This window comes from Physella acuta, unplaced genomic scaffold (assembly GCF_028476545.2).
Source record: "Physella acuta isolate Inbredline_101_S28 unplaced genomic scaffold, ASM2847654v3 ptg000118l, whole genome shotgun sequence".
Lineage (NCBI taxonomy): Eukaryota > Metazoa > Mollusca > Gastropoda > Physidae > Physella > Physella acuta.
Genome location: NW_026731638.1, coordinates 889,324 through 902,478, shown reverse-complemented (window position 1 = coordinate 902,478; position 13,155 = coordinate 889,324). Strand labels below are relative to the sequence as shown.

Here is a 13,155-nt window from a genome sequence, read left to right as displayed (position 1 = left end):
CACGAACACGAACACGAACACGAACACGAACACGAACATGAACATGAACATGAACACTTCTAACTGACAGATTCGTTTCAAAGTCGGCACGCAGGTCAAGAAATGGAGACAATGCAATCTGACATTATATTTGAATTAATTGGATGCATAATTAATTATTTATGAATTAATGCAAAGTTTAAAAAAAAACTATTTTTCCAACTTTTCCGCACTATTATACGCGCGTTATCATGATTATCTAAACACAGAGCTGCGGGCACAAACACATAAACAAACGTACATTGACATACCCGGCTAGTTCAAAATATAAAGGAAAACAGCATGGACACGGTCGGCTGGACATAACAGCAGTGTGTACGTTAGGGGCGTACTATAAATAGAATGGCCAGGAAAACCTGTCGCCCTGGAAGGTATTGCTAAAAGACCGTGACGTGTGTCATTTTCTTGTGTTCTTTCATTAAGGAAGATGTGTTTCAGTCTTTCTGTGCTAGATTCAACGAGTTATATTGTTAGATCATATTGGTTATGTAAATAGAAAGTACATTTTATGTAAAACTTAGAGAAAATAGTGCTATATATTAACGATATGTTTTGAAAAACTTAAAAATTAAGATTTCTCTATCGACCTAACGAACATAAAGCAGATGAAGTAGAGTTCATATGTTTCTTGACCTAGGCATATACATTGATAATATGATCAGCACTATGCCCAGCAATTGCGGTTTGTATATCACCCGATAAATTAGCTTCAGCACAAATAATTGATTGATATTGATTTTTTTCGTTCCAATCAATATTTATTTGGTATGTAAAGCAATAATATGTGGCATCAATGGCACTAGAATAGTGTAATACATGTATTAAGTAAAGATAGACTAGACTCTATAGAGACATACCAATGATCTTATAGATTTATAATAGAAAATAGGGCTTGTTGATGATTTTTTTTGTATTATTGTGCTATAGAGAGTTGTTTGAGACGGCGTGGCCTAAGCAGTATAGTGCTACACTGCTAACTAGAAATAATCATATGAATTTGACTTTATTTGCCAATTGGTCACTAGGTCTAAAAAGAATTCTTTACTTTAAATATAGTGTATATTTTGGTTAAATTAAGATGCACGTAAGATAGCATTTACGTTCATAATAATTGCATACTTAATTAGCGCATCATGTAACTGTGTAATCCATCTACTTATAGTGTACCACATCTAACATATGTTAAACACCTTCTATTAATGTGTAAAACCTGACCTCAAATCAAGAAAAATGAAATTCAGCATTTTATTATTAATCATTTTTGTCATCAAAGGTACTGTACGATTTCTTTATTTTAAATAATTAATTTTATCTTTTGAAATTTCAAAACTATATTTTACTTTGAAGAAGAGTGATTTCTTCTACAATTTCTTGTATATTGCCGATTTTTTAAAAGTAAAATCGAATATTTTACGTGTATACATGATATTTTTGGGGTTTTACTTTTACAAAAAAAAACACACTCCTGCAAGGATTATATTTGTTGTAGTTTTCAAAATTTAACTGGTTAATTTAAATGGTAAAATTATTACTTTTTTAACTTTAAAATGACATTCTTATACATTTTCAGTTTATACCAGGCAACTTTAATACTCTCAAATTTCATACATTTTAAATTTAAATTTTACCCATTACAATCATGTCTTTCAGCTCGTTTAAAACTCACAAAATAATAGGTTTTGTGCCAAAATTTAATTACAAGTAGACTACCTGTTTTTCTTAAATATTCGTGTTTTTCAAGGTCATCCATAAATGACGTCATGTTCTTTTGATCTTTTTTACCTTTTCCCTCTTCTCACTATTATCACTTATTATTACAAAAAAAAAAACAACAACATAGTCCACATTAAAAAAGACGACACACCTCATACGTTTTTGTCTTTTAAAACACCTATGTCGGCTGAGCATGGGTCTGACCACACTTTCCCTTACGTGCTTCGGTCACAAAAAAAAATCAACTCTACTTCATCTGCCCAGTGTACCGCCAACTCAGACATGTTTTTGTCTTTTGAAACAACGATTTCAGTTGAGTATGGGTATGACCACACCATCCCTTCACAGGTGAACCCTACACCTACCCACTCTACTTCACCTGCCTAGTGACCCGCTAAATCTCAGACAGCATGTTTTTATCCTTAAAAAAATATCTCGGCTGAGCATAGGTCTGACCACACTATCCCTACTTATGCTGAGGACATAGAAACAGGTGAGCTTTACTTCACTAGCCATGTGTCCCGCCATGTCCCGATAGGCAACTTTATCATTCACAACTTTAAAAAATATTGAAAAGAAAATTAACATTGACATAATGTGTCTCGGACCCATACCACCCGCGTGATAACTATTACACTAACATCTAAGCTATTTAGGCTCTAACTATAAGACGCAAAATTATTGCTATAGTAAACTTAGTGTCTGCGTAAGAAACTCGATTTACGCGAATAGGCCCTAGTATTATTTCAAATAAAATATGATCCAAATTAACCAATTCCAAAGTTAAACAAACAAACACATATAAAATATTTAAGGTCTGAAATAATTTAGTATGGAAACTCATTATTGGCATAGATTCCAGATCTAGATAGGGCTAGAGATCTAAATCTAGAATCTACGACTGGCTTAAGTCTAGTTTTTCCGTAGCTCTAGATCTAAAATCGAGATAGATAAATCCCTTGTATTCTTAAATTAGATGATCATTGAAGCTAAAAAGCAAAGATTTATATCAAATATTTAAGGACTAAAATATTTTAATAAGAATCTTAATAATTTTTCGTTTTTAAATACTTGTTTTTATTTTTAACTAATTAATTTTGGTTTGACCTAGATTCTAGATCTATAACTCCCTTCCTCCGACAGCTTATCTGTAGATCTAGAGAAATTTATTGTACACTTAAATTAGAAGAACTGTTGAAAATTGATAATAGTGTTGGAACCTAATAAAAATAGCAAACGGACGTATCGTTAAAGCTATAGCCAACAGAAAATCGTTAGAATTTTGAATGGGTATCATGCTAGTAACCATATTATGGTAAAAAGTAAACGAATCATGTGACGTCACTATAACTAAAGTCATTGTTCGGAACTTTCATAATTAGATTGTTGTTTCTACCAATGAATATACCAATAGATTAATCTTACGACCCTTAACTTAATTTGTGATCAACAAATTGTTAAAAAAAACATTATTATGTACCTAAATACTTATTTTACAGCTCTACACTTATTGCAGATTCTCTCCTCTAACCAAACAGACAAAAAAGCAACAAAAAATATAATTATACAAACATGTAAACATGTAATGTATATATATATATATATATATATATATATATATATATATATATATATATATATATATATATATATATATATATATATATATATATATATATGTCTACCATTTAGAACTGTATATGGCTAAATGCACAATTTTAGCCTGTGTTTTAGTCTGTGTGATTTAATATTTCTATGTATTCATAATGTCTGAATATCTTATTATAATATTTAAAGCTGAAAAGCAATAGTAGCAGTTGCGACATAATGACTTATTCTAATTTTTTTGTGAAACTCCTTTTTGTAGCTCTTAAATCAGAATGTCGTAATCTATTCAGGAATAAAAATTGTAATATTTTCTCTACACAAACAGTGAGAAGTTGTTATGCAGTGATCTACACACTTAAAATAGGAGACCGAGTTACCTGTGCGTGTCCAACACATTCTTATTTTACAATGGAAATATCATGGACTTTACAAAGAGTAAATTATGAAACATTAATACCTCTCATCACGAATTGTCGCTATCCATACAATAATTGCTCAGTCAAGAATTATAAAGGTAAAAATAAAGGTAGAACTTAAAGTATTTGTTTGTCTTGTGTAGGGGTGGGTTTTGTTTTATTGTGTTGGATTGTGTTATGAACACAAGCAGCGGGTCTTTACCTAGTGTGGTGGTGAGTCTGTGAAATTCGGATAGCCAGATTGAATACAAGTAGTTGTTTTGATATATTTTGTGTATGTTTATTTATTTTAAGATAGTATTGTTTTTAGTTGCATGTAGTTTATATATATATATATATATATATATATATATATATATATATATATATATATATATATATCAATTAAAATGTCGTTCACTCTATGCAATTAATTTTAAAAAGCTCAAAATCTGATATCTGTTTTAGGTGATATTTTTTTTTGATGTTAATGAAACTGTGAATACACTCACTATCCAAAACGTCCAGCAAGACATGTTTCGAATTATTTGCTTACCCGATCCTTTTCGTCAATACACAGACAACTGCATACTGAATGTTGTGAATAGATTCGGAGGTAATTTTACTTTTGTTCTAACATTTGTTCGGATGTTAGATGTATGGTTTGGTAAGAAACTTTTTAAACACGCTTTTAAAAAAATCATATGTGGACTTGTAGGTTTTACCGCCTGGTCGGTGTGTAGCAGGACGAAGGTCTGCCGAATTAAAAAAAAAATCTAAAATGAATATATACTCCAGTTAAGAAACAAAATCAGTTTACATATCTATATGCTTAGCTTCAGCACAGCGAGGAAAAAACTAAAACTACTGTTATAAATCATACTGCACATTAACTCTTCCGACATTTCATCTTTCAAAATCAATTATTCGATTTTTATTTTCTAAAATACACTGTAATGTCATTAATGGACGCCCCATAGGCAAAATGTTATTGTCGAAAATCGTAAAGCGACACCCTCATCCCACAACCATCCTCCTCCCCTCCCCCCTCCACACTCCATTTCCTCTCAACATTATAGACTATAATAACCTTTTTAATAATGTAGAAACTGCTTAGACATTACGAGATCCAGTATACGTAAGATTTACTTTTTCTTAACTATCCGGTTTTTATTTTCACTGGATCGGATCCTAAAAAGAAATTACATAGAAGAAGGATGCAAATGAGCCAACTAATTTCTCATACAGGAACATATATAGGAGAAACCAGTTTCATTATGAACTCAATTTTTCATCAAGGGGACTTCTTTTCATGAAAACTATAGACGATACTTAGTTACAAGTGTAAAGCAATAGTCTACAAAGCTCTAATAGGTATCCAACTCGCGTTAGAGATCAGATGTCGAAGGAAGTAAAAGTTATGAATCTAGATCTAAATCTAGATTTAGGTCACTAGACTTAACGTGAATTCTAGATCTAGACTTAATGTAAATTCTACATCTAGAATCTACTTCAGGCCTTAATTATTTTATTTTATCCATCTTTGTTTTGCTTCAATGATCATCTAACTCGAGAATGCATAGGATTTATCTATTTTATACTCTAGATTCTAGATCTAGATTTTCTAGATCTAGATCTAGAGTTACGGCAAAAACTAGAATCTAGACTCGACGTAAATTCTACATCTACATCTAGACTTAGCGTAAATTCTACATCTAGAATCTAGAACCAGAATCTATATAATTATTTTATATAAATCTTTGTTTAGCTATGGAATTGGCTAGTTTGGGATATAGGCCCCTAATTAAATTAAAAATAATAGGACCTATTCGCGTAACTGGTTTCTTACTTTGCAGTACAATATAGCAGTAATTCTACATCGGTTAAACAGTGCCCCTATTTACTAAAAAGGGGGTGTAATGGCTACCAAGCAGGTGGTACTGGTTCGAGACATCACAACAAATTTAATTTTTGTTTCATTTTTGGATTTTTTAAAACGTGAATGATAAAGTTGCCTATCGGGACCTCGCGGGACACAGGGCAGGTGAAGTTGAGTTCACCTGATTCTTCGTCCTCAGCATATGAAGGGATAGTGTGGTCGGAGATATGCTCCGCCGGAATCGTTTTTTTTAAACGATAAAGACATGTTGTCTAAGATTTGGCGAGACACTGGACAGGTGAAGTAGAGTTGAGTAGGTCACCTGTTACGTCAGAATATGAAGGGATAGTGTGGTAAGACCCATTCTCAACCTTTATATATATAGATTCATTGATAGATTAACCACATTAATTATAAAAATTCCGAACAATGACTTAACTTATAATGAATAGTGACGTCACATGATTTATTTACTTTTTACAAAAATAATGGCGGCTTCTATACAAAATTTTGTTGCCTATTCAAACGCTTACCGCATTATATAGCTAATTTTCTGTATACGTCCGTTTGCTATTTCCATTACTTTCCAACGCTGTTATCAATTGTCAATAGTCCTTTTCATTTAAGTATACAATACATGTCTCTAGATCTAGAATCTAAAGATCAGCTGTCTAAGGAAGTTATTTATGGATCTAGAATCTAGGTCAAACCAAAATTAATTAGTAAAAAATAAAATCGATTTTAAAAACAGAATAAATTTTTGAGTTTCTTTATTAAACTATTTTAGTCCGTAAATATTTGATATAAATCTTTGCTTTTTAGCTTCACGGATCATCTAATTCTAATTCAAGAATACAAGTGATTTATCTATTCTAGGATCTAGATCTAGCAAGAGTTACGGCGAAAGCTAGATCTAGTCTGAAACAAACCAGCCATAGAATCTAGATAATTCTATCTAGATCTAGATAATAACTAGACTTACCCGTCATACCTTGGATGACTGTGGGTTTCGGGGGTCATCCATAAATGACATCACGTCTGTGATTATTCACAAAATAACCAGAACCCTACATTCAAAAAGACGTTTTTTTATCTTTTAAAAACAACGATTTCGGCTGAGCATGGGTCTGACCACACTATCCCTTCATATCCTGACGTCACAGGTGACCTTTAAAAAGTTCTATTAAATTTTAGTGACACCGAATTTAAAATTTAGCCTTCATTCTCCAAAGCAAATTTTAGAATGCTTTTCTTGCATATCTAGCCATGGCCACCTATAGCATGTTTATATAACGTGAAAACCCGCCATTTTGCTCGTGGTAAACATAGCCTAAAAATGGTCGGAATTCATGCACCCGGTCCGGACGCCATAGTTGTTAGCAACCGACCACGCCTCCAAGTTAGCGAGTAATCCTACTATATCTAGATCTAGAACCGAGATAGATAAATCCCATGTTTTCTCGAATTACATGTTCATTGAAGCAAAACAAACATTTATATACAATAATTAAGGCCTGAAATAGATTCTAGACGTAGAATTTACATTAAGTCTAGATCTAGAATTTACTTAAAGTCTAATGACCTAGATCTAGAATCTAGATCTCTAGATTCATATTTCTTCCTTCGACAACTGATCTGTAGATCTAGAGAAATGTATTGCATAATAAAATAAAAAGAAGTGTTAAAACTTTGATAATAGTGTTAAAACGTAATAAATACAGCAAACGGACGTATTGTTAAAGTTATAGCCGGCAGAAAATTAGCTTTATAACGCGTTAAACTTTGAATGGGCCACAAAATCTATGATGGAATCCACCATTTTATTGTACTAAAAAAATAAACAAATCATGTGACGTCACTATACAGTCAAGGTAAAGCCATGATTTGAAAACTTTAAAATTAATGTGGTTAATCTACCAATCAATAAATCAATAAATTAATTAACGTCTTTAAATAAATGTGTGATTAACAGTCTGTCTGACAAAGAAAAATTGTTTTCTACCTACATACTATTTTACAGCGCAGATCCTCAACAGTAGACAATATGACAAACAAAAAAAAACAAAAAATTATATTCAAACATGTAAACAAACTTGAGTTTTAGTAGTATATAGATGAGTTTCTGTACTTAAATATTTCAGACCTTCACTATTTTATATAGATCTAAATATTTGTTTCTTTAGCCATAGAATTGGCTAATTTAAGATAAAATTTAATTTGAATGATACTATATCTAGGGCCTATTCGCGTAAGTGAAGTTTCTTAAGCAGACTCAAGCTATTGATATATAGCACAAAAAAAAAAACGGGACTTGGCGGGATACATGGCAGGTGAAATAGAGTTCACCTGTTTCTTTGTCCTCAGCATTTAACGTTGAAAAGTTTGCGTGGATAAAAGAAAGTCTGATGACATATATAAGAAGGGTTTCATCAATGCTTTATCAATCCTATGCTTCTAGACGCGTGACCTTGTTTTCTAAAAGCGAGTTATTTAAATGTAAACAATGCCTGCGCTTGGATCATAATTATAGAAACACGGGTTTACCTACACTGTTTCATGAAAACCTTGAATGTACGTTAATCACTCAGCAAAATAATGAGGTAGAACGCACTTCGGTGACCACCCATGTGTCAAGCTCAGGACAAATGATCCAATACACTATTCAAATTAATTTTGCTGTGAGATATTTTGTCAGAGATATTTTGTCTAAGATCAAGCGTCCATGGTATCATTTGTCCTGATATATTTTGTCCTGGTATCATTTGTCCTGATATATTTTGTCCCGAGATCATGTGTCCGTGAGATATTTTGTCTGAGATATTTTGTCTGAGATATTTTGTCTGAGATGGTTTTTCCTGAGATCATTTGTCATGAAACCGTTAGCGTTACTTATGGTCTATTATTAGATGCTCGATCTCAATTTCTGATTGGATCTTGTAAAAATAGATGCTAATAGCATCATTCGCGAAGTGACAAAACTGTTTGCCCTACCGTGGCACCGGAGGACACGCCTGATTCAATTTAGTGAGCGACTGTAAATGCCCATTTCATGCATTGTTTATAGCACTATTTAGAAAAACGCAGGCGCCGTTGCACTCAGGGGAAAGCACAGTGTGCTAAATCGAATCCAACAGGGGCACCGGGGGTCGCGCCTGGTTCGATATACTCATTGATTTTTGTTTCTTACTCTAGCTAGTAATACTGAATATCTTATCCAATTCAGTTTGACTGTGCATGAAATTTCATTATCGTTGAAACAGCCCCGTCCATTTATTCAAAGATCTACACACGGACCAAAGGAGACAAATTCACCTGTTATTGTGAGATAATTAACAATCTCAGCCTGGAATGGATCCTACAGAAAATCAACGGGGAGGAGATCAGCCTGGTCAGGGAGTGCTACCAGCCATACACCAGTTGTGACATCCGGTACGACCCAGGTTGGTAGAACTTCTATTTTCTGATCTTTTACAAAGCTTTTTATTCAGCTCTATTCCTCTTTCGTACTATTGTCGTCCTTCCGTCATGTATCGAAACCTACGAAAACAATATTGATTTCTACCGAAAGTAGTTTAACAATTGTAACGTTTTGACAATACATAAATTTGGTCTTTAACTTTTTGCAGGCTGTTATTTTAAACTTGTCATATTGGCGTAGTTGTTTTAAAAAGCCATTTTAAAAGTAAAAAGTCTAAATAATCCTAATATATAAAAGGCCACGTGCGCTCTTCTCTCTCTCTCTCTCTGTCCGCAAAATATTTTCGCCAGACATCACGTCAGAATCGGCAGCGATATATGGATACCTTTATACGGACTTTTGTTGAAAATAATATGTTAGATGTTTTAAATGTATAACCACAATTTTATTTAAAGAAGAAAAATAAAAAATAAAGGCGTATTCGAAAATTTCTATATTAGGACTAAACTATTTCAAGACTTATTTATTTTATACAAAATCTTTGTTTGGAACTGGCTAATTTGGGATAAAAAAATTAAATTGAAAGAATAGGCATATTCGCGTAAGTTAAGATTTTAAAAAACGTGTTTCATTCTCCGTATAATATAAGGTGCCTAAATAGCGGAGATGTTAGTGTACTATAAACCACGCAGGTGGTGCGGGTTCGAGACACACCAAGTCAACTTGGATAATGTATTTTTTTTTTTGTAATTTGCTCGGGCTAAACTTAAAAAAAAAATTCTATTAGGATTCTAGATCTAGATCTAGATTGTCGGGCACTTCCGGGCGCCACAGGCGCTTCAAATTTGGCAGGATCTTGCCTTGGGGCGACAGAACACGGGGGCCGGTTGGCCGAAAAGTCTACGATGAGGGGGTCAAAACTGACCTCGATTGACCGGTGCCTTATATGAGCTATAAATCGAAAAAAAAAATGTCCACGGAGGAACCTCTTCATAACTCTTGAGGTCGTAGACCGACCCTCGGGCGAATTAATTAAGCATTCAAATTCTCAATGTTTTCGAAAGCGAAGCTGGGCAGCATGCCTAGTCTTAATATAAACGATGAAAATTCCCGCTTACGCTGAATTCGGAGTCGAACAAGTCATACATTTAAAAAAAAATTAGAAAAAAAACATAATCACCCTGAGAGGTAACACACAACGAAGCGACGCTTTGGTTGTAAGATACTGGCTTTATTTCAAATCCGTATACGGCGAGCAGTGACGGAACTAGAAAAAAAGAATATTTAAGAAAGTTTAGGGGAGATCACTCCCGCTTTATTAATTTATTAAATTTGAAACCGAATACTATTTTAAAGGCAAGCCAATTAAACAAGGGTCGAAACTTCAAAAATTCCAGTGGTGCTCTCAAGACAGACAGAAAAGAGAAAGTAACATACTTTTCTTTTAACCGTTGAAAGCCTCCATACATCCGTTTATCTTTTCCAGACCTGATTTACATAGTTTGGTCGGCAGACGAGATGCGGTCTAGAAAACGATTGGGGACACTTGACTTTCGGAATAGCAGGCCCGCATTTCACCGCTGGTCCAAATTTATGTTTAAAATTTTTGTGAATTACAGTGCAAAGTTGTGAGCCTTCGATTTGAGACGAATTCTTATCTAATAGATACCTATTCATTTTCTTTCCTCAGCGAATTTTACACTAGTGAATGAAGATCGACTTGCATACATGAACCTTTCTTCTGGACCTCAGTTTTTTTGTATCTAGACTGACAGTGAAGCATGTGGACAAAGATATGCTACGTCTCATTTGTACCAACGCTATTGATGTGTATGGACGAGACCGATGCTTGATGAATGTTGTGGATTACGTTCCACGTAAGTTTTGTTATAACATTCTAATGAGGTTAGATATTTATTTTGTTGTAGTTTTTCATACACTTTCTATTGTCATTTTTTTTTCGTTTTCTGTAGACTGTTATATGTTATTTTTATTGGGGGTCGTGTCGGTAAAGCTAAAAAAAGTCTCGAGTTAAACCTACTCGATAGCTCGATAGCTGGGGAGAGCAACTCTTCGAGGAGAGACAACTCCAAAATCAAGCAACTGCTGCTTTGTAGTTTGTTCTTAGTAGGACAAAAGTTATGGAAACAAATCCAAAACAAAAGGTAGAATGAAATCTGAATCAACGGTCTGAATGGTGGATAACCAGTTGAAACGTATTCTTTATTGTGTTGGAGGGAGTCTCTTTCAACACAAAAATAATAAGAAGTTTTAACTCCTTTAGGAGAAAATAGCATCCTGACATTTTATAGATATGCTCAACATGATTTTGTTGTACATTCTGTAGGCCTATACAGCTTGTTGTTAGTTTGATTAAAAGGTCTATAGATTTTAGTTGTAGTTTTTGTTATTATTCAAAATCTCAAAAGGATTGGTCATTTTCTTTAGGAGATTTGCTAAGAAAATTAATTCAAAACAACGTATTTTCGTAAAATATATTTGCACAATTGTTATAAAAAATAGATTTTACATGCAGTCTGTAATATTTTTGGACAGGTACTTGTTCTGTTTTTAAAACTATAAAGTATGACAACGTATTTTTCTTTTTCAGCTGACAACGGCACTTCCAAGAGCCCAACAACATATTCACAACGATTGCCTTCAACTACCCAGTCCTCGGACTCCGTTGATGTAACTCTGGTGGTTTGCGTCATAGGTTTACCAATTATAGTGTTGTTAGTCATTCCTTCGCTGTTTTTATGTTGTTTGATCCGCTGTAGAAATCGTAAAGCTTTACAAAGACAAAATGAAGCCATGCGTGCTGTTAGACGTACGCCTCAGTTAACGCCAGCAGCGGCTCTTGGACCTGATCAAAATGACATGAGTTCAACACGCGTAAACCCACTAGTTCACCTAAGTAACAACACACTAACTACTGAGTCGCATCAGCACACAGCATCAATACAAAGTACTGCACCAAACGACTCACCACCACCGTATTCCAGTCTATTTGAACTAAGAGTCGAACCGCCCCCATACACGATACTGCCAGCTGAAAGCTACAACTGCGAGTCTGCTCCATCGCAACAAACACAGAATGTTCCGCCTCCATACACGACAAGATACACTGCGACATACAACAGTGTGTCTCTGTCTGCCCAACAACAAGCACCCAATGAACCGCCTCCACCGTACTCAGGTACACGTTTGTTTATAGAGCATATATTAATGTGCTGATCATTTAAAGTAGTGCTTTCATTAGGCAGGTATCCAGGCCTACAGACAGACACACAAATGACAGACAGGAGACTTGACGGACTGTAAGAAACAAGATGATTCGGAAAATTGACGGATTGACAGACAAACGACAACGAAAACTTGACAGATACACTGAGATACTGTTGACATTTTACGCAAAATCTGACAAAAATATCCTAACAGATAAAAATACCATGATTTAAAAAACAAATAAAGTAATCTATAGATTACTGCATATCACATTTTTAGATTTTATTCCCGATGACTTCAAAGTAAATCTTTGCTTGCTTTTTAACTAACTCAAATCTTTTCTACTTCAGTTTGGCATACCAGCTGAAACTCCACAAATGGTCTTCGTTGGATGAATGATTTGTTATCCTGCATACTTTATCATGTTTGCTCAATAAATTAACATGTGTCTATATTCTTCTGTATTATTTTAACTTGTTTTTACTGGAATAAACCATCATTAAATTTTACCTGCAAATACCATGAATTCTACGGTAATTTGTTTTTTTTTATCCTTGTGTTGGTTTTAGTAAATAATGTAGGATAAATATCTATATATTCCATCAGTCCAATTTTATATACCATGGCGCCTGAAGGGATAATGGTGAAGTTCACGTGTGCTATATTTACACCAAACTTGTGATTTTCTATACATGATTACGTGATATTTCAACCTGTTTGGTCATTAAAACGTGTCGTAGAATTGTGTTCTGTATCGAGTGTCATTTTTCGAACTCTAATAAAACGATTTATTAAAATCATTTAGCTGTAGATTATTTTGTAATAACGATAAAATTATGACGATCCGTTTTAGACTCCACATATAAGAAGCCTTT

The 13,155-nt window shown here is 33.8% G+C and overlaps 1 protein-coding gene across 2 annotated transcripts; it reads left to right on the top strand.

The window, feature by feature from the left end:
- Positions 1-4,284: 4,284 nt before the first annotated feature.
- On the top strand, positions 4,285-12,705 carry LOC131934798 (uncharacterized). 2 transcript variants are annotated; one of them, XM_059290931.1, is made up of 5 exons: positions 4,285-4,371; positions 8,895-9,074; positions 10,743-10,929; positions 11,664-12,251; positions 12,631-12,705. In XM_059290931.1, exons 3-5 carry the CDS (start codon positions 10,848-10,850, stop codon positions 12,645-12,647), a joined length of 687 nt encoding a protein of 228 aa, XP_059146914.1. In that variant the 5' UTR covers positions 4,285-4,371; positions 8,895-9,074; positions 10,743-10,847; the 3' UTR covers positions 12,648-12,705. The 2 variants fall into 2 exon arrangements, with proteins under 2 accessions (XP_059146914.1, XP_059146913.1); XM_059290930.1 differs by lacking the exon at positions 4,285-4,371 and having other exon boundaries at positions 8,790-9,074.
- The last annotated feature ends 450 nt before the right edge of the window (positions 12,706-13,155 follow it).

Coding starts and splice junctions, on each gene's coding strand:
- LOC131934798 (XM_059290931.1), top strand. CDS start 10,848: ATGCTACGTCTCATTTGTACCAACGCTATTGATGTGTATGGACGAGAC. Junction 10,930..11,663: donor TGTTGTGGATTACGTTCCAC/GTAAGTTTTGTT, acceptor TTTCTTTTTCAG/CTGACAACGGCACTTCCAAG.